The 26,371-nt window shown below is 40.5% G+C and overlaps 1 protein-coding gene across 3 annotated transcripts in view; it reads left to right on the top strand.

The window, feature by feature from the left end:
* iqsec3a (IQ motif and Sec7 domain ArfGEF 3a) overlaps window positions 1-26,371 on the top strand; it is a 116,646-nt gene that overhangs the window by 13,465 nt on the left and 76,810 nt on the right. For all 3 annotated transcript variants that reach the window (XM_067582055.1, XM_067582056.1, XM_067582058.1), the window contains exon 2: window positions 15,047-15,127. In XM_067582055.1, the coding sequence (XP_067438156.1) occupies window positions 15,047-15,127 (81 nt within the window). The remainder of the gene's footprint in view (window positions 1-15,046; window positions 15,128-26,371) is intronic.

Genomic DNA, 26,371 nt, shown 5'->3' on the forward strand with positions numbered 1-26,371 from the left:
ACCATTATCCATTTTGGACAGAATACCCACTGTTAAAATGACAGTACTTCCTAAAATAAATTATCTATTTTCAGTGATTCCAACCCAACCCACCCTCACCCGATTCAAATCTCTAGATTTAATCATTTCAAAATTCTACTGGAAAAACAAGACACCAAGAATTAAATTGGCCACTCTACAAAATCCAAAAACACACAGGAGGACTCGAATCTCCACATTTTTACCATTATTCTCAGACAAATCAGCTTCATATACAAATAGATCCACCCCAGTCAATCAGATAACACATGGTTAGATATAGAACAAACTGTTTGTAAAGACATTCAGATTTCAGATATACTATTTCTCAGCCAGTCTATCAAACGCCATCCTTGTTTCAAAACAGTAACAATAGCTGCAGTTCTGACAGCCTGGTGGAAATTCCACAAAATCACAAACACTACCTTAGCACCATCTTAGCACTTAATTTTACTCCCATCTGGGACAATCCTGACTTTCTAAATAACAAGAAACCACTTAATTTCTGCACATGGTCCGAAAAAGGCATCATATATCTTAAACATATCTTCCATAATAATACCCTGGTTTCATTCCCGCTCTTGGTCCAGAAGTATGGCATTAGGAGCATACAATATTTGGAATATTTGCAACTTAAATCATCCGTTCAATCAAAATTTAACATGGCCACCAACCTAGATCTTCCTTCCTCAACATCAGATTTAATTAATATCCCTTCCCTGAAAAAAGACGGTCTGACAAAATGCTTCCCATACCATCAATAAAATGGGAATTAGACCTATCCATCACTCCTGATGTGGAATTTTGGTACAAAATTTCCAAAAACATCCACTTCATGACTAAAAATGCCAACCTACAACTTATACAGTATAAGATACTCCACAGATTTCACTTCAGTGGGCAAAAAAGTGTTTAAAATGGGGTTCTCATCAGAAATCTTTTCACATTGCACACAAAACAGCCTGGATAGCTGTGTTCACGCCACCTGGCACTGCACACCCATTAAACACTTTTGGAAAGAAATCACTGAGTCACTATCCCTCTTCATGGGCTGCCACATCCCATTATCCCCCTCACTCTGCTTACTAGGAGACGTATCAACAACCAACTTGAACAAAACAAACAGCAGATTACTCATCGTTGCTCTAACTATTGCCAAGAAAACTATCATCACGAACAGGATATCAAGGAACACCACACATATTTCACACTGGAAAACTTACTCAGATTACATCTCTGTGGAAAATGTATCCACCTCCATCAAAAACAATGCAATAGAACCCCACTCCATCTGTCATCTCTCATTAATTTCTTACAAACATCATTCCATCCAACTTGTTGTTTTTCTTGCCTGTCTACCAATCATAATTTGAACACATTTTTCAACACACAACATTGTTATTGTTATTATTATTGTTATGATTGTTAGAAAAACATGTAACTATACACCCACAACTTCCCCAACACTGACAATGCCCTATCTGCTCATCAACCAACATCTTCATTAACTTTTGTCATTTACATATTTATTTTTTGCATACCGCTATTTGTCATTAATATTATATCTTCTTCTTTTTTTGTATTCTTATTTATGTAATCACCCCTTCACACACACCAATTTTTTTCTCTCTCTCTTGCTTTCTTAATTCCCCCGCCACCATAACATTATTAAACTACATGGGAACTGTCAAGGCCGTGCCCCAGCTTGTCCCTGGCAGCTGGAGCTTCATCCAGGGCACTCTGACGGTTCTGGGGAAGGAATGCTAGGTCACCTTATATCTCCTCTCAACCAATACTGCAACTAAATGTGACAATCCCTAACAAACAGGCCCCCTCCTATACTGTCTGGGAGCAGTTTAGTAAGGGGTCAAGACCACAATGGGCCAGATCCCTCCTATAAGGATCTGAGGGCAACCCAAAGCTGGACCAACATCAGTCAAAATAAACACAAGTAAAACACAAATCACGATTAAAAATTATATAGGCTGGACGTATTGTCAGCACTCAACCTGACATGGTTATTATTATTGTTATGGCGGCAAAGGTAGGATTAGTATTAGTATTAGCATTAGTATACATTTATTTAGTTTTTTCTTTTCTCTCCTATGCTTTCCCTTTTACACCACTTCACCCCTCTTTCACCCATCCACCCTACAGACTTCATCCCAGATTGACAGTGTAGAACATAGACACACACACACACACACACACACACACACACACACACACACAAAGCACATAACAACAACAAACATCAGCTTGTTCTCTTGTTCAATGACAAAATGTTTGTTTATTTGTCCTGTGTCCATTGTTTTTGTCTTCCTTGTGGTGTTCTGTTAGAGTTTTGTCTTTTGTCTCGAAATAAAGGGGAAAAAAAGGAAACGACAACAGTGGTGTCATCTGGCATCACTCAAACGGATTGCATAACGCAAGCAGATAATGTCGTTAAATAATCAAAGCTTAAGGAAAATTACTTTCCTCCCTCTCTGTCCTTTAACTCCACAAACCCTCATTATTAATTTTATACTGACAGAAATGTCTAAAAATGTTATCCACAAGTTGTATTATGTTAAAGGAAGACATACTTCAATGAGGTATCAAAACTAATCTCATTTTTTTTACACAAAAGAGACAAGTTGGTAAAAAGACAATTACTGTATATTTTAAGAAAGTGGTAGCTTTAACAGCTGCTTACAAAGAATCAGATGATTTATTGTGTGCACAGCTTTTCATAATGGTTGTAATAAGAAAGTTATACCATCTGCACATGTGATAAGTGTAGCACTTATAGTACACCCCTCACATCACACTCTTGTAATAGTCCTGCCATGTATTGCAGCTTGTTTTACTGCTCAACACAGAATGTGCTATTAGCTGGCAATTAGCAGCTGCTAATGTTTGCAGTGTTGTAATGAAACACATGTGTTGACCACAGACAAACACGTCTTGAAAATGATGCATAATTTAACGATGCTAAGATGGTGGAATGCCTCGAGGGTTGGATAAAAAGCTATGCCTGACTGTCATTGGTCAGTGGGTTTATGACCTCTGCAGCTCAGGAAAAGGGTTCTTTGAAAGAAACAACAGTGTGCAGTTATGGAAAAATGTCCTCCCATCTGTCACAGAGATTTCACCTCCTGAAAGCTTAGTGCTGAAAATCCCTCAACAGACAATTCTAATTGTTTTGTACCATGTGTGCAAGAGTGCATGTGTGTGTGTGTGTGTGTGTGTGTGCATGTGCGTGTCCAAAGAAGGTTAAGCATGCAGTTAAATTATGGGCTCATGCTAGAGCTGAACAATTTGAGGAAAATGTCTAATGGTGATGTTTTTATTATTTTCTATAAATTAAACTACTAGACAGGGCTGCATTGGTAGTATACATAGAATCAAACAAGATATGCTTGTACCAAGCATTACTATAAACCTTATCTTGGTTTTACATCAGATAAAATAATGCAGTTGGTTGTTGTAGAGGAAGGTCTGAATTGAGACCTTCCTCTGCTTCTAAGGTGTAAAGCTTAAAACTATAATATGATATGTTTGAAAGTTTAACACCTCTGTCCATCAGCTGTCATTTACATGTGACTGAGCTACCTGCTAGCTTTACTGTATGTATACCACTCTGTTGGTCTTTTATCAATAGCAAAAAGACACTCCTTACTCCAATCCTTATTTTTTCTTCCATAAAACCATCTTTGACCGAATGGTACAGAAAGAGTAAGCATGAAATCATTCTTTTTTGTTGTTTAGTCAACTTTCAGAATTAATTAGATACAGCTGAGTAAATATACTGGCTGGTGAAATCAACAGTCACTGGCTTTGACAAACTTTCAGGTCAGGGTTAAATTTTCTTATGTGAATGTAGATATTATTTATAGTTTACACATGTAGCTTGCGTATTGCTTTTCATTAGCAATTCAAGGTATGTACTTGCCATTTCAACTTTTCATAATTCATTTGTTGGCCATTGCTCTATCCAACATAATTTCTATGTCCACTGTTGTATTATATACTCACAAACACACATACACACAGCCATGCGCAGGCGCGCAATTGCCTAGGGAAATGTCAGGTATAGTTAACTTTACGACCCAGAGTAATGTTCACAGCCATCTACCTAAGACTGCGAGGCATTGCAGAGCTGATGGGAACAGGCACGGCATGTCCAATCGGCTTTCCCGGTCTTCTCAACACATCACACAAAGACTCAACCAAGCCTCAACCACAATTTATTGTACTGTGCAAAAGAGAAACAGGACAGGGGATACATCAACTCAGCTACTAATTTACTCACTGACTTGATAATTCATTTGCATTCTTCACACATGTGGTTGCACATGCCTTCATCCAATTACTTTCTTTTTCTCTTCACTTCCAGAATTAATATACTGGCAGCATAAATGTGTAGACACTTAATGTTAAGACTTTCTTCCGGTTTTTGTTACATAAAAAGAGAAGCTTGTTACCTTGCATTAAATGCTTGGTTAAATGCAAATGACTAACAGAATGTGTGTTACATTGTGTGTGTGCATGTGTATGTGTGTCTTATCTGTGACATTTAATGAGCATTTTGGTTTGCCACATCCACATAGTAGATTGTCTTCTCATTCAGATGACTATAAAAGCATCTTGTCCTCCCCCTACACCGTGGTTACATCACCAATGCCCATCTGTCAACCCTCTTGACGCCAGGATTACATCATCAGGTACGCAGTGCCAGGGGGAGGAGCTGATGACTCCACCAGTGATGTCAGGGGACGTTGCAACTTGGAGCAAATCTTAAAAGAAGCAAATGAAATAAGCAGAACATGAAGCATGAATGAGTCATATATGTGTGGGAACTGGAGTAAGTTATTGTATGTGGATGATGTGGTTTGTCATGACTCCTCCATTATCTTCCTAAATGTCCTCTCTTCCTGTTTATCTTATTTACTACTGTTCTTGCACAAAAGAAGGCTTCAAAACACTCAAGGTTTGTGCAGTACTTTTGGTTCTGCTGTAAATGAAAATAATTTACCTCACCACAAAATGTATGGTTACTGTTGCTGATCTGGTAGATGTGATTTTCCTCGTCAGCCGATGCCCTGGCTGATATATGACAACCATGTCAGTTTGATAGCTGTCAAGCATCAGTGTGAAGCATTGAAAATATCTGTGAAATTTGACCCAGTGCCAAGCCTTCAGCAGATGGCCCTGCAGTAACACAGTGTAGCTTGATGATAGATATGAGCTGCTCAAACTGCTCAATAGTGGAGGCACCAGCTGGTGATCAGATGAAAACAGTATGAAAAACTGCTGCTTTCATGGAAAAATTAGTGGCTGCACTTTGACTGAAGGACCTTTGTATCCTTCAGTCATAGCAAAAATGCCTCTCTAATGCTGTTTTCAGACAAATGTGCAAGAGTGCTTACTTTGTGCAAGGCAGTGCACAGAATGAAGAGCTGCACAAAGCAGCTAGCAGGATGCTACGGACTACTGAACATCTGAATGTAACTAATCTCAAAATGTATTTTATAACGTGGTGTCCTCTTGTCTTGTAATAGAACTGTAGGAATTCAGAAATGCACAAATGAACTTTTCTACTGTTCTTCTCCAAAGTAAAATGGTAGTCACCATACCTCCCCGTCAGGTCAAAGGCATAATCTCATTGGATGGTGAAGGTTAGTGTAGTTGAGGTCAACAATCAATTACATTTAATTTTGGCTGATAATCTGGCAGAGAATTGACGTAGTGCATGTCACCATGGCTTGCACAGTTGCCCAGGATATCGCACCTTTCCCACAATTGGAAATATCGGAATAATTGCACAATGTTGAACTTGCACTTTTGATGGTTGAAGCCCTGCCATACAAAAGGTCCTCTTATTCGGTGTTGTGCCACCATAGAAAAACCCAGATAGTCACTCTGAATATCTATTTTATTTCATTCATTCAGCCAAACAATGTGTTCATAGCCATTTTCCTGTTGTCACGTATTTGTCCTGCTGATGTAATTTTTAGTTGACATGGAAACAGCGGTAGCTATTGCTAGGAACAGTTAATGTAACATTTTTCACACAGATAAAAAAAATGTTGACATAAGAGTTTTACTATTTCTATAAGTTAATGTATGGCGTGTACAGCTTCTTTTCTGTTCTGTCATTATTTTTAATGAATGTAGCTAGGTAGCTAATTAGTTATTAAGAAAGACAACACTTTTCTGCAAACTCTTATGATAACATAACTTTGCATCAAGCTACCATTTAGTTTGCTAGCTAGCTTGTTTACACTGAGTTATGCAACCTGTATTTGTATATTAGTGACATTTTAAATCTGTATCAGAATAATTTCAGCTTAAGTGGGTAGTTCTGGGTCTGAAAAGTGAAGCCTCCGTCCATGATTTTGTATGGTCTATGTTTCAGCTGGAGCAGCTAGCTAATGTTGATGATTGCAAGCTGACTCAGCATTTCTGCTTTCTACCTCACTCCTTAGCTGTTTGTCATCTCTACCACCACACACGCTAAAAACCCAGAGATGTATCATAATGTTGCATACATTTGGTTAAAGAGCAACATTTCATTTCTAACAGTAACTTGTCCGGCAGAAATAAATCCAGTTCAGTGTCAGTTTTGAACCCCCTCAGCTTACTCTGTCTGACAAGTGAACGCCAGGAAGTAGTTCACTGCTGTTCTTCCCTCAGGCTCATTTCTCTCCTTCTCTGCTTGTTTTGCCTCCTCCGTCAAAGACTTTAAAGTCTTTTTTGAGGGGGGACCAACACTTGGGAGTTGAGTTGAAGAAGAGCGTAAAATGTTGAGAGCCTAGAAAGAACTCACCTTTGATTTAGAGGGGATGACATCAAAACTTGACATTTACTGGTGATATTTTAGATAGCGTTTAATTTCCCTTCCTCAGAACTCATGTAGCTGCTGAAAATATCCCAAAGTGATGACGCACGGACTAAATGTGGCCAGGCACACATGCAAATAAAACCCTCACTTATGAACATTAGCCATTACATTTGGACAGCAGTAAAGTATGCTGTCACCTTTCATCTTTTTTCTTCTGTCTCTTCTAAGTTGCCACCAGCTTACATGATATAACTGTGACCTCGAGAGCTTTGTCTTGTTCAGACAGACACGATGCAGCATAAATGTGGATCTTGATAGTGAAATAGTTTCATATATAAATGTCAAATGCTGCAACAGAATCAAGTAGCCACAATGAGAGTCAGAGAGAGTGAATAAAGCTCAAATGTTGTAGCTTTCCAGACACTGACACAGTCAGTAGTTTTCTAAGGGATAGAATACACGGACAAGATGTTTTTTTCTCCTCCTTTGTGAGGTTTCTCATGGGGAAGTTGGTCTTGCTTTCTCGTCCATCTCTAGCTCTCTCAGTTTTGCTTGCAGAGGGCGAGCTAAGCCGCTTGAGACGGCCCGAGAGTCCATGCTGACGTAAACCTTTCAAGGAAAGCTTTTTTTAATTCACTGTGCGTGCGTGTGTGTGTGTGTGTGTGTGTGTGTGTGTGTGTGTGTGTGTGTGTGTGTGTGTGTGTGTGTGTGTGTAAAGGAATTGATATGGTAGGCTTTTAGGACAGAAAAATAAGGTGTTTATCTCTGTGTGTGTGGAAGATTGGTGCAGTGCTCACACAAAAACATTTGATTTAGTTTATATTTTTTTGGCTAATACTCCATGTGTCATGTTTAATCAATTTCACCTAGCAAAAGGTACGCACATATCTTAACATGCTGTGTATTGAATTTATTTCTCTCAGAAAGCACATTTTTAGCCTGTAAAACATAGTGATGAACTAGCATTTACAGCGACGGCCTATTTGGCAAATGGAAGGGTTACAAAAAACATTTTGAGTGTCTTTTTTTTATTTAACATGATCAAAGTGATTCTAGTAATAATGCCATGAGATGAGTTGACTTGTGGAATCCATATAATATATTAGCCAACCTAAATTAATCTCAAGGATTGGGATAATCTTGTTCTCTTTTTACCTTTTCATAGGTGAGGAGTTGATTGGTTTTAAACCCATTTTCACTTTATTTTAGGATCTATTTTTAACCCAACCGTTGCTGTATATAAACATTTTTCTTTCCCTTTCTAAAGACTTGATTTTACCTCAACTCTAAAATTGATTTATTCCAACATCAAAACTAACATGGAAATGAAATAATGGCAACAAACACTCACAAAAAAGTCCCTTTTAAGCAAGCAGTCATCCAACTTAAAATGCCTTGGCTTTACCACTATTGCTAATATGTATGCTTCCTCCAAGGTCAATTGTATTTGTTTTTACCATGTTTGGCCTTCAGGGGCAGACTCTGATACTGCACATTATGTTATTTCAATGAGTGAACATGTTCACAGCTATGTTTTTTTTTTTCTCACTGCCAAGGAAATGGTCTGTGAAAACTAATCCGTCAATTATTGCGAGCTTTGATCCCCCCCTCTTCCTCCTCCTCTCTCTCTCTCTGTCCCATGCTTCAAAGTGTATCACGTCAGCGTGCACAGATCTTTTTTGCCTTGAGCTGAATTGAATCAGCCGGAGAGCTATTGACACAGTAAAGCTGAATTCAACACAAGTAGGAGCGCATCGACAAACACATTAGGCACGAGAAGTTAAAACAAAATACAATGAAACCATGGTGTGCAGATTACACTCTCTCTCAAACAGACCCGGTGTGTGGAAGAGCTTATAAAAGCTTATAGATTTTTTATAGGTGGTATTAGCGAGCTTAGACCACGAGGGGAACTGAGTCAGCGGTGTGGAACATCAGAAAGCAGGTCATGCAAGTTCAGTTTAATCTTCAGCGCCCGCATTGATCAAACAGCGCCCACTGTTCGAGGGAGGTGTGGGTGTGAAACCGGAGGCAGGGGTGTGTAGTCTTGCAAATTTTGTAATTCAAATGGATAGAGCAGAATTTATTTTGACGTCTTGTGGTGGAAATGTTTGCGTAATCTTGAACATCGGAAGGGGAGGATTGTCATGACAATGAGTTTGTTTGTGATTGAAAGACAGAGATTAGTTAGAAAATCGGGACCACAGATAGCCTCTAGTCTTCTCATATCAGTACAACTTCTTTCTAGCACGATGATGATGATATACAACATGATACGTGATGCAGTTTTTGGTTGAGTATATGCTATCTCTGCAGCACAGCTGTGTCACTAAAAGCTTCCCTCATAAACCAATATTGTTGTTAGAGGCTTGCAAGCTGTTTTCGAGAGGAAAGATTGAGGTGATAGAAAAACTGAGAAGGGATGCCAAAAAAATAATGGAGAAAATCGTGAGAAGCCAGATCAAAAGGAAAAAGAGATAGACAGTTAAGATGAATCAAAAGGAAGGTGATTTATCCCCTCTATCCAAATTCACTTTCCTTTGAGGTGTTTTTTCTCAAATGTGGTGAAATGAATGACTCAAATGTGACCACACTTGCTTTTTATTCTCAAGGTATTGATACAATTTGGTCCTGTGTGGATGTGTCTCAGTAATGGCTTCATCTGTGTATTTCCTATAAGCGTGCCATCATGAGAGGTAACTAACCCTGCTACACGCTGCACCTCCTCGCCAATAATACCCATTGATTAAATTCAAATAGGCTCTGCTTTTTTCACGCTGTCATTGAGAAAAAGAAGCCTCAGCAGGTTTGGAGTGTCTGAGATTATGCTGTCAGAGCCACATCCTATTGGACTGCGGCATGTATATGTATATGTTATATACAAAAAATGAGAAATGTTTGGTATTAGAAATATTTTAGGTTAAAGATAGGTGAAAGTTTTGATTGATTTTGGTCCCTCATATCCTTAAATATTACCAGTTTTATTCGAGCTAGGGTGAATGTGATTCACTTGACTTGATTAGGTCAGGAAAACATGTTGATAGGACTGTAAGTTTCAGCACATACATAAAATACTATCACTATAAATTTGTGTGTATCAACCACCATTTGTTTTATACCCTTTATCTGTGTGAACAAGTGGCTCTGCCATTTCAACGCTCTCGCTAATCTGTGTCCCCTCAGAGACCGCCTGTGTTCTCGACCTATTAAAAATGGCCACAGTGGTGTCATGGTCATTAAGGCGAACACAATTAGAGGAGCCATTAACAATGGGAATTAATTTGCTGTCATACCCTCCCTGCACTGTCTACCATTGTTGCTGTCAAATACCTCCCAACCTCCCTTGCAAGCGCTTTCTCTGTTTCCTTCTCCGTCCTTGCAGAGAGAGAGCGGCATAAAAAGAGACTAAACAATCTCCACTTTCATGGGTGAGCCATTTCGGGATCAACATTTAGAGTTTCAGAGATGGCTAGTCTAAAAAAAAATCAGTTTAGACTCAGAAGAAATCTTCAAAGAAGCCTGTGTATTATGTGATAAACTACTGCACTTAACGGCAGAGAGCAGGGTGGTTAGATTGGAGTGTTCTTGAGGTGAACCAGCAGTCACGCTCTTGGAGGAGGTATATAAGAAGACATACAGGTCTCCTTGTTTTCTCTGTCCTTTCCCAGGGGACAAACAGGAGGGGAAGCAGAAGAGATTGACTACAAGGCAGAAGATCAAATGGCAACACAGGGGTGATTAGGGATGGGCAGATAGTTGCTGCTGGGAAGATCAGCCTTGCTTTCTTATCCAGCCCTTTGTATCTCACCTCTTTCCTTGCTGTCCTTCTTCGTGACCTCTGTCCAGGATAGAACACAGCATATGCAATGCTGCTGCTCTTTTTACTGGCTACATCTTCTGACAGCAAGAGTGATTGAGCAAATTCCTCTCTCGTTCTATACACAATGCCTGTAGGACGTGGAATAGGGGGATGGGGAGTCACAGACAGTGATTGAAAATCAGTGTAAAAGGGACAGAAGGACACAAGAGTGGGAGGAAGGGAGGATATCGAGGGTAGAGATGGATGAAACGCAAATGTGAAGAATTTGAGGCAGCGTCCAGGTGAAAGAAGAGGGAGAGAAGAAAGCAAGCAAGAATTTTAATGTGCATGTGAGAAAGCCATGAGTGCATTACTCATGGCTTTCTCACATGCACATTAAAAATGTATATCCCTGCTCTTTCTTTGCTACATTTCAATATCACCTTCACTTGTGACTGTATATCTTCAGTAAGCTATAAGGTGACTGGCTGTTGTAAGCTGTGGATACACTATCCTGTACTCTGTACTTATTATTTTACTGCAAAAATGTGAGACTGTTGCAATTATTTCAGCAGTTTCTTGTGAATTTTGTGTGAAAACACTTCTTTTCTTAGTCAATAACTAGAAAAACAATAATTGGAAAGTTGGAGGGAACGCTTGTTAACATTGTGGTGAGCTGTAGGATAACACTTGTATTTATACCTTTGCTGGAAGGGATAGAAATGAGAGAGCAGGGCTGGCTATTAATGCTCTTGCTTTATTGGCAGCCATCTTTATTTTTTTGGGCGGAACTTTCCAGAAGCAAACGTTTTTGAAGAACCACAAACCCACTCTCTCCTCCTGTCTCTCTCCATGGTGCTGACACATTCAAACTCTCTGTCTCTCTCTGTGGTGCTGAAATACTGAAACCCATCCCTTTGATTCTATCTCCATGGTGATGAAACACTAACACTCAGTATCTGTCTTTCTATATAATTTTCTGATCAACTGAACACAGATAAATACATGTTGACAGCAAAGGCATGACAGATTTTTAGTTTTATTTTCATGCCATCTGTATCTTTCATCCTTTTTTCCCACATTCTATCAGTCAGAATATGAGAGACTGCTCACACTAAACTTTTGGGACTACAAGCACATACTTTGTTGTACTGTACATTGAGATTATCTAGTTAAAGGTACCCTGTGGAGTCGTCTTGTAAACAAACAAATGTTATGTTTACATTCACTGTTTCTCATCAAAATGGTGTGTGTCCTTGAGGCCTGACAAATGTATTGCATACACTTGTCTCTTCATAAAAAAACAGATTTTTTTGAATATTTTCAAACCTTCGTTTTTTTAAACCATGTTTGCTAGCTTGCGGTCTTCTTTCATGTGCCGCTCTGTTTCTTTACACGTTACTTTACACTGGACTGTCAATCAGTGGAATATCATGAAAAGTGTCAACAGGAATATGTAAATGGTCTGCATGGTAAATGAGCTGCATTTATACAGCACCTTTCTAGTCATCCAACCACCCAAAGTGCTTTACACTACATGGTGCCAACTTGCTCATCAGGAGTTTCTAATGTTCATACACACACACTCACACACCAATGGCACGGCCATCAGGAGCCATTTGGGGTTCAGTATCTTCCCCAAGGACACCGCGACATTAGGACTGGAGGAGCTGGGAGTCGAACCGCTGATCTTCTGTTTAGCGGCTGACCCGCTCTATGTCCTGAGCCACAGTGTGCGCATGTGTGTCCGCGATACAAACAAAACAAGGACCCGCTCATCAACTACTAGTGGTCAAAAACTCCACAAGGTACCTTAAAGTTTAAAAATATACAAATATTAGTCCTTTGGCATGCCTCAATTAAAAAGGAGGGAAAACCAACAAATCCTTCTTGTATCCTGACTTGTAATAATTGCCTAGAATGCCTGAAGGTTTTGCATTTGCTGAAAAAATCTGGCAATCTTCAGTGGCAGCTGTGACTATTTGAGAATGTAAATGAGCACTCTTGCCAACATTAGAACTCTATTGGCCCAACTTCGGCTTGATTGTTAAAAAACATCTGCTTGTACCAGGGTCCATTATTTGGAGGACTACTGTACATTATGCAACAAAACTGTCAGTGTCTTCTGATTGCCAACGAAACCAACACTGGCCCAGGGATTTTATGTTACTAGGATAATCCTTAAAGTTTTCCTATAAATAATCACTGCAGCAACATTGTGTCTGTGTTGAGTAAGGTGGTGCGAGGGCCTGAGAGACTGGCTGTCAAAACAAGAAGTGTAAAGCAGACACTACAGGTTGAGTTTCTAGGGGTGAATGAGTCTTTCCTTGGTCAAAATTATGTTGTTTCTGGGAGATCACACAAGAAGGCTGGCAAAACTAGAAGGACTAAGGATGAAAGGAGTTAAAAACAGGCAATGGTGTGAACAGGCAACAGATAAAACAATGAAAATGTTCGTCTAAAGCTACAAGGCATAGTAGACAGTATGGCAAAGGAGTGACTGCTGACTTGGGAGTATATATACTGGGGCTGATGAGTAATAGGAAGCAGGTGTTTAGGGGAGGAGACTGGTCAGGTGATGAACCAGAAATACACTGGGGACAACTGGTAGGCAGGTGAGAAATGGCAGGGTCTAGACAAACAGATGAATAAGGTAAAACAGTGAGGTTGTTTCAGTCAGTAGGTAACCTGAAAATAAACAAAATGTATAAACTGTATGTATTCTGGCTCTAATTGGACCTAGATTGTATCAGTTAAGAGACACCCATTCTTGGCTTTAATATAGACACATCAAGGTCGTGTTGACAGTTGGCTTTTAGAGATAAAAATACACCCCTATCACCAAACAAGAATGTCAATGGACAATTCTGTGAAGGTCAGGAAGATTATGGCAAATAAAATATGGCTATTGTTAGGGGTAGAGATGTCAACCGAAACATCTCACATGGAGGCTCACATGGAGGCTCACATGGAGGCTCCGACACTGATAGGAGTACCAACCCACAGATACAAGAGACATGATAGATCCATTTTACCAGCCTGCACGGCGGCTAGCAGCCTGTTACCATGGCTATAGCATTGTTAGCATAGCTGTGCTGTACTGTGTGTAGTATAAAAACAAGGTGTAACTGCGGTTTATCGGGTTTAACAGCACTGTGCTGGGCAGGTAACAGGTGTGTTTATGGTGTTTGTGTGCTCTGAAAGACTTAACAGCGCGGATATAAAGTCACACAGCTGACAGACTGTTAGCCTAGCTTGCTAATCCTACAGTCTATCAGTAGTAACAACATAGGTGTTACTTTGTTATTAGGCCATCACCCAGTTGGTGTGCCAAATGATTTAGACCAATATGCTGCCAATCAGTGTGGTAGAGGGTGAGGGATTGAAAGAGGTAGTTCAGTACCTCAAACCCAAGTACATTATGCCATCGAGAGCTACTGTGACTAAACGCATTGAAAACACTTTGAGGTGAAGAAGGATAAGCTAAAAGTCAAGCTAACCAGGGCAGAAAAGCTAGCTCTGATCACTGACTGCTGGACAGCTCTCACAAACGAAAGCTACATCAGAGCTTTTCTCAACTATAATCGGTTAGTTACCATTTAATGAATGTCGGTCTATCAAAAGCAAAATTAACCGAAACTTACATCCCTAGTTAGGGTTAAGCAACTGGCCATTTGTTTAAATCTCCTCTGTTGTCTTTTCAACAAAAAAAGGTCAATTATCTTGTTAGAATCCTTAAAATAACATCTACTACATTTCTCTCATTAAAAAAAAAAAAATCCAGAATCTATAAGTATGCAAATATGTCTCCTACTTCACTGAAAAGTCTATTCTCAGTGTATGTTCACTGGAGGCTTTATAGTTTCCACATCACATTTTGTGTAAGTTGCATACTGGACCAGGATCGGCTCCAAACTAGCTGTGGCATCACAAACCATGCTCGTATGTACTTGTCTTGAACTACAATTAATGTGCACTCAGAGAAACTTTGAACGTGAAAATAGCCTTCCAGTGTCAAACTCTGCACACACTTCATTCTGCACAGTGAAACTCAAACATCCAAGTGAAGTAACAATATACAAAACACAATTTTGAGTGGAGTAGGACTTTAAGGTTGGCTACAGATTCAAGTTACGGGTAATAATAAGAGTGAATGTTAATTGCAGGTCTGTGATGGGAGGTGAACTTCCACATGAAAGTCAGACTTGCTAAACGCCCATCCACCACCCTCACACTCCACATCCTTATTTTCCGCCTCACTACATATAAGGCACACAATTTACTGAATTGGTTTTGAATATTATAATTATAAATCATCAACTAATAACCATAGAAAAATCTCAGTTTTAACCATTTTGATCTTTTCTATTTATTCTATTGTGTTTCTTCTCCTCTTCACACAGCAACCAAACAGTGCTTCATCAGTTCTGCTGCCCGGCCCCCGAGGCCCCCGAGGGGGAGACCTCTACCGCTTGTGTCCCCAGGTAAGACGACTGCATCCTTGTAACATCTGCACAATGTTTTTTTTTTAAACTTATTTATTTACTTTGAACAATTTTAATTTTCTTTTCTGTAAATTTTAATTGCAGCCACTTATCATGCATCCTGTTAATGGCGATGCTGCAGTAGCTACTTTAGGCAACACAACTACCCCAGTAGTGTTATCTAAGTTGAAGTGGTTGTAAATGCTTCAGGTTCTTCCCGAGGACAATCTGAACTTCTTCTCCATGTTAACAATGAGGCAATTTAGAGGGAGACTCCTACATTCTTAAAATAGCCACCTCATTGACAGAGAGGGAGTGACTCCACACAGTTTTAAATGTCATTTGTCACATCAGCTTGGGTTTTGGGTCTTGTTGAGGCTGCAGTATTGTTTCCTGAGTGAATCTAAGATGCGCAGGATGATTTGTTATTTTCACAGTGTCAGCGCTGTGTTTGTCAGACTATCAAGATAAATCCACTGGAACACAGCAGTAATATCCAAACCAATCACACCAAGATCCCATTTTCTGGACAGTGGTCAAATCCTTGGTGGAGCTGTCTGTATGACAATTGAACAATTGGAAAAAAATTACATTGAGTTCAGCAAACAAAGCAGGATGATGACGCTGTTATCTCTTGATGCCATCACTGGCATATGGTAATATGCCAGTGATGGAGCTGTTGCTCCCTGTTGGAGTTCCAAGCGTGTACAAATACTTGTATAAGAATTCCAAATAAGCACTTCTTTTCTGAAAGTTTTTTATGTTAGTTTGATGTGGTAATTTGCACCCTCTATCCTGGGGAGTATGAAAAATAGAACAAAAAGAGCTAACAATTAGCTGCTGTAATGACTGTACTTGTGTACAACTATGAGCTGGCCATGCAGCTTTGAGGGAGTATAATAATTAACATTTACTGTTGAATAGGCAGTCTACAAAATACAGAATTAGATAAGCAAGATTATCTATTATCCTGTTCCTCTAAAGAGGAAGGACAGCACAAAAATGTCTCTGCCTTCTGCTTTTATCCAACCAAGTGCACTCTGCCACCGGTTTCACTGGAAATTATTGTATTCATCTAGCCAAGGTGCATCAATAGCAATCAAGCCATCCGCCCCAAAATGGTTTGTTTGTTATGGACCGCACATTTCACAGGATTGCTTTGCTGCATTGTCTGAGCCTGGCAGTAAATAGCATATAAGCAAAAGTGTATTGATGGCAAATCATAGCCCCCACAGTGCTGGACACATTAAGTGGCAGAGGGCTGCAGACCAACAAGCACAGACAAAACTACACTTTCAACACCTCAGAGGCTTGTGTTGTTTTAAATCAGCCACATGGATAGACTGAGAGACAGAAATATAGAGGGGAAGGAGAGCTGTAAGCCAATAATTCTCATTATTGGCTTTGTTTGCTACTTCAATGGACAGCAAATAAAGCTTCATGAAGCCATTTATCAGATACACAGACAGACGGCTGCTGACTAACTCAAAACCCAAGTCTTTTTCAGTATCTGTTGTCACAAAAGTCTCTTTGCTCCTTTATCAAATACAAGTAGCGATTCCAGTGGTTAAAATTGAACTGGAGTGACTTTCATATGATCAAAGCCAGAGGGGAAATTGAAAAGGTAGAAAACAAAAAACAAAAGGACAAAAGACAAGAATCGATTGGAGTTCAGCAGCTTGAACTTTGCTTGAAAGAAGCCGTTTGGTGCTGTTGGGTTTTATGATTGCTTTGTGCTTAGGGACTATTAGCTAAAGGTACAAACAAAGTGCACAACAGAAGGTCCTTGCTAACTTGTAAACCCCTCCAACTCCTCAACTCCCACCCACCTCCACCTCCCAGTCTCTGAAGCAAACCACTTCAAAGCAGGACTCTCTGGGGCTGAGACAGAAAGCAGCTTGTGGTTTTGTCCTTCTTTTTTTTTTTTTGTTCTTGTTGCGTCTATCTCTTTTTAAAAGCTGTATTCTGTTGTTGTTGATTTCTGTATTTCCGCATTGTTGTCAGTGATTTGTTGTCCATTTACACATGTGGCATCACCACATCGCATCGACATAACTCCGCGTAGCACCACACCTCATTGCATCCATCGTCACTCATGTTCACTTCATTCGGGCTTGTCTCTCCACTGTGGTCACGTTAAGTTCGAAAGAGTCATGTATGAATATTACCATGTAACAAAAGTGTAATTATGCAATGTAAAACTACCATAATGCATTGATGTGTGTACTGTAGGGTCTTTCCCCATGCTGGAAACTGGTGAGACTTCTTGTTGACACATGTAATACATCTGTGTTCATGTGAAAAAAAACAGTTCTTATCATGTTGCATGCTTTGGCTTGGCAGTGATCAGAACATAGCTCCCTGTCTATCTGTGTGTGTGTGTTAATGTACATGTGTGTGTACCAGTGTGTCGATACGGTACACACGGCATATGGTAGATAATCTACACACTCCAGTAAAACACACAACACTGTACACACCACCAGTTCAGCAAGGGAATCCAAAATGATAGACTGACCAGACAGAAGAAAGTGTGACATCACCTTTGCTTAAACCCTGCGAAAATCTACAAAAGCCTCTCACAGAAATAAAAGTGAGTGGCTTCTGTTGTCTTGCATGATTGAGGGGCTCCTCTCACCACCAAACAAGGCCTGATTAACATATAAAAAGGACAGCTCATTGCCTCTTTGTGCACTGCCTCCACTCACCGATGTAATGAGGCCTTATTTCACACGCTGAACCTGACAGACAAAGTGCAATCATTGATATTTCATTTACACCACTCCTTCTACTGAGAGCAATTCAAGCCTTGGTGTCAGAAGGGTCAGCTCAGAAAAGGGCACCGGTGTGAGCTTCTACAAGAACTCAGTGTACTAATTTGAAGCCATACTCGCTCTATGGTTTGTACATTTCTGCACCAGAGGAGCCTGATCCGATCCGTTAGGAAGAGGGGAAACAAGCAGGTAACATCACGGTGTCTGTGGGAACATTTAAACGAGCAGAAAAGTAGGAAGTTGTGAACTGAGAAGAGAAATGAGGATTTCACTGTCACATATAATGAGGACCTTGTGGAGGTTGGAAACTCACCCTGACAGTCTGGTCACTCTTGCCAGGTTTTAAGGAGGCACCAGAGGGTTTAGAGACAGCAGGGGATTTGTATTCAGGGTCACCAAGTCAGATCTAAAATCATTCATGGAAGGGGCTGATTGCCCGGGATGTCCATAGCCTTTTAATTAGCAGTGTGAGCCATCCTCTGCTGCAGTGTGCTAAAATTGCACTCAGGGGTTTTGTTGTTGGTTTTACAGTTCCATAGGGGACCTTAAGTTTACTGTAACTTTCTGCTTTGCAGCAAAACTGAGAACTGCTGTGGTCAACACACAGGGCCCCAGAAACCTAATAAATGGAGGGTAAGCATTATTAGTAGAATATTCTTGCATGAGGAATGGCACAGCAGAAGAGCTATAAAAAATGACATTCAGGAAGATGCCTGGTGGACAAGCCGCAGGTAGAATGACTACTTTTCAAATCACTGCTGTGTGTGTTTGTGTGTGTGTATACAAGGGACCTCCAGGTGTATAAGAGTAAATTAGCTGACCACAAATGACCGGCTTATTATGTAATTTTGTATAATTGAAATAAATCTACAAGATTCACTAACATACACCCATTCATTAAATCTTTGAATTGGACCGCCACAATTTCCAAGTAACAGCCTATGTATACTCAAGTGGCTTGATTCAAATTGTCGCAAAAGAAAAACAAAGCAACAATCAGTATTTGCTAGTTGTTAATAACACTTCCAGTGCACAAATTAATGTTCACACTTTGATTCCACTCTGTGAGGTTTACTCAAGAGTTTGGGCTCACATCCAAATCATTTCTCAAGTGTTACAGGGAAATTGTTGGCTATACACTCCAGCTTCAGAAACACTTTTTTTTGTTGTTGTTGTCATTGCAGATGTGTGATAACTCTGCAGTGTTGGTCCGGGGCAACAAAAACTGATGTGTAGGCCTACAATATGTGTAAACAAGAGTAAGTGCAACACAGGAGACAGCAGTGTGAGGTGTAGTCACTACCAGCAGATCAGTAAGAGTGCAGCTGCTTTCTCAGCCATCCTGTCCAGTAAAATAGCCAATAAATTGTTGGCGAGGGTTGGTTAGAGTTGTCACTTAGAATGTATAAGGTCACTGGTGCAATACCTGGCACTGATAGAGCCTGATACAGCAGAAATGCCCCAGACAAAGGGTTCATAACTGCCATATGGACTGAATATACAAAATATTATGGACACTAACTCTTTATAAGGTGCAACGGTTTGGTTGAATCTAGGTAAAAGGCATTATCCCTTATTGATTTCCACCAGTAAATCTACACCAGTCACAAAGAAAAATAAATATCAGACACCTTGAACTTGGTGCTATTTTGGAAATCTAGCTACTAGATAAATAATGTAATACAGTTTAAAATACAGTTGTGTGCAATATAATAAAAAGCCAAGCAATTTTTTGGATGATTTTAAACTTCTAAACTTTTTAAACTTCTTGAGCATAGAACATAGCTCATGAAAATACTTCAAGGGGAAAAAAAATCAAAGTTTTTCAATAATGTATTAGTCATGGTCAAGGTGGTGTTTTTTTTTTACAATGCTAGGTACTGATTCTGTCGACATTTCATCCTGTATGAAGAAAAAGCAAAGACAAACTGCGTCAGCCGAGCCAATATCCCAAGCCAGCTGCCGAGCCACAACAGCAGTCGGTTCAGACATGCAGTTGCGGTCCAACCTGCACCATCTCTCAGCAAGAAGAGCAGCAACAGCAATTTAGACCCGCAGATCTAGACATACAGTATCACATGTACAAGCAAAAAAAGTAAAAGCTTCTGCTATTTTAATACTGCCACCTGCAGGCGATGAGTAATAAAGCTGCGTTTTAAAATCACATCAACATCTGCAGTTTTAAACAGCTGCAGTAGTTATTTTCATTTCCAATGACACTGATCTGACAATGAGTATGAGTATGTTTGTGAGCAATTTATGAGCTACTTTTTATATTTGCAGTTTAAATTTAGCTTTGCTTAGCTAAACCTTTTAGCGGAAAGACTGACACAAACATACACACATAAAATCTGCATGCTTCCACCTCACAGCTCAAGCAAAATAATTTCCCCTCATGGCTGAGTCATCCTGGGCGCATTTAATGACGGCGCTGATAGGATAAACACTCACTCTTTTGGTAACAGAGTTAAATATAAACTGGCCAGTCAGCCTTTGGCGGGTGACAGCCCAAATTTTTGGCATGATATTTGAGTCTGTCGGCGATTCAGCTGCCAAAATGACACTTTTTCCCCACCAGCTCACTGTGCGCACAGAAAGACTGACATACTGCTCACCATCTAAAAGCCCTTTAAATCAGTTCTCCTGCTGTGCGCCTGACAAATTACTTGCACACACATACACACACCAACACCTTAATGAGGTGTGCTATGCTAATTAGCTCAAACAATCTGCCATCATGATTTTTTTTTTTTTTTTTTGTCAGAGAGGAAATTAGTTATCAAGTCCATGAGTCTCCTCTGCTTTTTTGTCAGAGAATAAGTTCCATCTTAATGAGCACATGACAATGATATTACATTTATGAAGTCTATTTTTGGGGTTGTTTCTGGGCAGTATATCCTTTCATTCAAAAGTTAAGTAAATTAAGGGCGATCTGCACTTTTGAACCCCTGGTGTAATTAAAACTTTAAATCTTTAATGACAGGCAATAAAGTGAGCTGCAATCCAAGTAAGGAAGGATCACAGACTGCACCTGGTAAAGCATATGACTTTAGAGAAATATAAAAAGAAGGACAACACATTTGGGTCGTTGGCAGATCAGATTTAAGAGGGTTGTGTCATAATTTTTATTTGTACCTCAAAATGTCCTTGATCATAAACGGGAATAAGATGTAGATAAACGCCACGAGTGGTTAAGATGAAGCTGACACCTTGAAACATCACAGTGGGGAGAATTATGGTGTTTCTGCAGGAAATTAATTCATCTCTGGTCGTGGCACAAGTAGACAGCTGTGTCATCTCACCAAGACACCTTTTTCTCTAATTAATCACTGGAATTAATAATAAACTACACTAATTAGTAGAGTCGTGCTGTCTGCCAAATGGAAAGGTGACACAGGATGAATAAGGACACAGCTTGAAATGCTTTGTCACTTTGGGTGGCAACGGAGACAAATAGAGTTTCTCACTGTGGAGAGACTGACAGGACTACAGGGACCATGATGCACTGAGGCAGGTGGAGGAACTGATAGGATGATTGATCCATTTTGTTGGAGGACATTCAGGGGCATTGTGGAAAAGTGTCCCCAAAGCTTTTTTTAGTCATTCAGGAGCTGCCTTTGAGGTGTGTGGCAGCCACACACACACACACACACACACACACACACACACACACACACACACACTCACACACTCACACACTCACACACACACTGCACAAGGCTGAACTTGTTAAAAGGAGAAGTGCCAGATCACCCTTTGCTTTTGTCCTCACACTGGCAGACACCCAGCATTAGTCTCACCTGTGCAGCTGCAAATTCAATTTCCCACATGTGGTGTCCTCAATCTCAGTTCGCCAAATTTCTTTCACCCTTTCACCTGATAATTTAATATTTTGTCCTCATATCCCTCTGTTTCTGTTGCATGCCGTGGTTGTGCTATCATGCTGCCTCAGCTGGAGAAAGTGACCTTGTTGGCTTGCTGTTCTGTTGTCATGGGAACAGAGGGCACAGCAGGAAGATGTGCAGTTGTGGCATAACATCTAGAGACTGTCTGTTATACATTATAGAGGTGTGAGTATGTGACTGAATTTCTGTGCGTGTGTTTTTATTCTTTTACCCATCATTGTAATAATTGCAGAGCCATCAGGAAGCCTTGTGTTTTATTTCTCTGTCTTTCAAATCAGCCTATCTGTTGTCATCTTCCTATTGGCTCAAAGGGTTTGCCTCTTAGCCAATCAGAGGAGCACTCAGTGTCATTTTCCTCAGGGGTCTGTCCATTCAGCTGTTGGTTTTTGTTCTAGCTTATTCCATTTTAAACACATCCTCTGGGATTTTGAGCAGCCTAAATTCACTCGAAAATTGAAATCAGCACTCAGCAGCATTGTGAATGAATGAAAAAAGCTTTTAAAGAGTGTGAGCGCTTGGAGTAATTTCTAATTAAAGTGATGCTGCATCTAATTTATTTTCACCCCGAGGCCTGCTTTATGCAAGACAGCTACCATAGAAAAGTGATACCAGATCTGCTCATGCTCAGTTGCATGATCATAGACGTCGTTCACTGTTTTGTTCTTTTTAATGCATGTAGACCTTGAGACAAGGCATACTATACATACTTGTGCAGAAATAAGAAAGAGGACCACAGTGATGCTCTGCTGCATTCCTGCACAGTGTCACATCATCCCCCATCTCTTTAGGAGAACAGTGGTGAGCATAAAATGTTCAGATCTGAGAGTTTCTCCTCCTCTTCTCCCTCCGTTCTGCAGCTTATCTCAGCATTGTGAGCAAGGCAAGCGGAGGGTTTTATTATAGAGGAGATTTAATAAAAGCACAACATTTTGATGACTTTGCTGCAGCATCTCTTGTGTGTACAGCATCTGTTGTGCGTATGCGCTTTGAAATGTTTGTGTGTGTGTGTGTGTGAGTGTGTGAGTGTGTGTGTGTGTCAGAATCAGCAGTCTTTTAAGTTTCAGTCTCAGTATTAATGTCAGTGCCTTAGATCTTCTTAAACATACAAACTGCTGTGAAAAGCAAAATGAAAGCAGATACATGTAGAAATAAAGTATATTAATGTTTTTAAAGGAGCGCTCCACTGATTTTACTTATTGTCAAAGTCAGTTTACAAGTCATTAAGAGTACAACTTATCCTGTGAAAACAGTTGTGTAATGTGTCGCTGGAGGAGCTTTGTCATGAAAATGACCTCTGATGATGTCATAGTGATGTCATCTGGGTTATCTCAGCTTGGGCTAGAAGATAGCAAATTCATCTCAGAAAGTCTGCTTTACAAACTGGGCTTTGTGGAGAAAATTTGGGTTCTTTACCCAGCAAGGTGGGTCTAACAAAAAAATGGTATCAAGATCATGGGAAATGTAGAATCCTGTGTTTTTTAAAGCTTGATCCATATGACTTCTGCTGCTTCGATTCTGACCTTTTTATAAAACCTGTCTCTTCCGAGTCCCCAAACTTAATGGAAGAGCAATACCAAATCCCTTCAGTAGCTTTTTATTTTATTTCATACTATTTGTAATTATAATTATACAAGTTGGTAATATTGCTGTGAGAAATCCAAGTACAGCACAATAATTTTTATTTTCTGTGAAGGTGGACAGTGAAAAAGTACATAGAAAACCCTTATGCTTGCTGTTTTTCTAACTCTATTTGGGAATTACTGATCTTTTATATTCCTCACTGCACCAAGTCAAACAATGGTTTTGGTTTAGGAACCGATTCACTTGTCCCTGGAGGCTGCCATCCACTGAAATTAGATTAGTTAGATTAGATTCAACTTTATTGTCATTTCACAGAGTACTGAGACAACCAGAAGTGCTAAAGAAGCAGTAAAGTACAGTGCAGTGTAATGTACATATATATAATATATAAATAGAATAAACAGTAGGGGTAGGTATGAATGTGCTGAGATATATACAGAATGAAAAGCATGAACAGAGTGATATGAATACGCTAAGCTATATACATTATGAACACTGGTAACAGTATGAACAATATGAAATGTAAATGCTAGGAAATGCAGAGTAAACAGCTTGAGGTATGATAAGAGTACGATGTACACACTATAGATCAGATATAAACATGATAGACAGTAGAATAAATATGAATACACTATAGAAGATATAACCAATATAGGCAGTGGTCTAAATATGAATAGTACTTGTAAATATGGCGGGGAGTGGAGTACCGGTGATGCATGGACAGTTTTCACCACCCTGAGGTGCTTTCTGGTCTCATGCAGCACAGTTGCCACACCAAACTGTGATGCAATTGGTGAGGATACTCTTGATGGTGCAGCAGTAGAAGTTCACCAGAATCTGAGGAGACAGATGGGCTTTCCTCAGTCTCTTCAGGAAGAAGAGAGCTGGTGAGCCCTCTTGACCAGGGTTGAGGTGTTGAGGGCCCAAAAGAGGTCCTCAGAGATGTGGACACCCAGAAACTTGAAGCTGGTGACATGCTCAACCTCCATCCTGTTGACACGGATGGGGGTGTGTGTGTCTTTCTGAAGTCCACAATGACCACATCTTCTTGATGTTGAGGGCCAGATTGTTGTCGGTGCACCACACTACCATGTGCTGGACCTGCTCCCTGTAGGCTGTCTCTCGTTGTTAATGAGACCGACCATCGTTGTGTCGTCTGCAAACTTGATAATGGTATTGGAGCCATGTACAGTGCAGTCGTGTGTGAAGAGGGAGTAGAAGAGAGGATTCACAGCCCACAGCCCTGTGGGACGGGTGAGGGGGTGAGGTTGAACCTAACATACTGGGGTCTGTTGGTTAGAAAGTCCAGTATCCAGTTGCAGAGAGAGGTGCTGATCACCAAGGTCCCAAGTTTGGTGATCAGTTTGGAGGGGATGATGGTATTGAATGCTGAACTGAAGTCGATGAACAGCATTCTCACATAGGTGTTGCTGTTGTCCAGGTGGGAGAGGGAGGAATGTAGCATGTGAAGATGTTGCCTCTGTGCACCTGCTCTGGCAATACATGAATTGGAGGGTGTCCAGTGTGGTTGGAAGGCAGGATTTGAGAGGAGCCAGAACCAGCCTCTCAAAGCACTTTATGATGGTGGGGGTGAGTGCAACAGGGCAGAAGTCGTTTAGGTTCGCTGCAGAGTATTTTGGCACCGGCACAATGGAGGTGGATTTGAAGCATGTGGGGACAGGTGCTTGGGCCAGTGACAGATTGAAGATGTCAGTCAGCACCTCAGTCAGCTGCCTAGGCCCTGAGCACATGTCCAGGGATGTCATCAGGGCCTTACATGCATTAATCCTGCTCAATGCAGCACAAACGTTGGTGGGGGAAATGTAAGGGGCTGGTGGTCTGCATGAAGCACAGCCTTGATGGCCACCTCCTGGTTGTCCCAGTCAAAACGAGCGTAAAAATGAATAAGGTCATTAGGGAGGGTGGTATTGCTGGTTGGGGGGTGGGGGGAGTATTGGTGGGTTCATAGTCAGTGATGCCCTGGATGCCCTGCCACATGCATCTGGGGTCAAAATTGTTGAAGTACTCCTCAATCTTAAGCTTGCAGCTGTGCTTGGCCCTCTTGATGTCCCTACCCTACCTCTCTGTTCGTCCACAGCTTCTGATTTGGGAATGTTGTAATCTGTTTGAGGGTGTTAAAACTGTTGATGTTAGTGTTGATATAGTCCAGAATGAGGGAGGCATAGGAATCGATGTCTGTGTGGGAATCCAGGGTGGCCTGAGTGGCAAACATGTTGTGTTGGAGCCGGTGCTGTAGGACAGAGTCTGCCCCCTCTGGCCGAACTTTAACTGTTTAAACTGAGGGTTTTACACGTTTGATGAGTGGTGTATCCTTGGAGAGTAGGAACACTGAGCGGTGGTCAGACTGTTCTGGGTGGGGGAGGGGAATGACTTTGTTTTCCTCAACCATGTTGGTGTAAACATGGTCCAAGGTCTTGTCCCCTCTAGTGGGGCAGGAGACATGTTGATGGAATTTGGGGAGTACAGTCTTCAGGTTTTAATATGCTGCAGAAAGGCTTATTATGCAGTAATAATCTATCTGAACTGGCAGAAACACTATAAGAAATAAAACAATAAATGTACTTTTCCCGTAATGTTTTCCATTTTCAGGGAAAAATGAGGTGATCATTACGGGGCTGAAGATCTATCTCGATTACGACACTCTTTGTTCTCAGCCTGAATACAGATCTTTTGAATTGCTAATGGCTCACATGAATGCCATTTTCTGGCTACAGCCAGCTCGTATGATTTCAGATAATGATTTCGAGTACAGTGGCAGAGCTGTGTGATATATAGGCTTGTTGACCTAAACATCCTTGTCCTTCTCACACATGCAAGCACTCATACACTCACACAATGTGCCAAAGTGGTATTAATGCTGTCCCTTTCCACTCCTTTGTTCCTTTCTCCGGCTGTCTTTAATGGTCTGCCATCTTATTAGTCTCCATCATCTCAGGCGTCCCAGAATACCTCAGTCCCATTCT

Source organism: Thunnus thynnus, chromosome 23 (assembly GCF_963924715.1).
Source record: "Thunnus thynnus chromosome 23, fThuThy2.1, whole genome shotgun sequence".
In the NCBI taxonomy this organism is placed as follows: domain Eukaryota; kingdom Metazoa; phylum Chordata; class Actinopteri; order Scombriformes; family Scombridae; genus Thunnus; species Thunnus thynnus.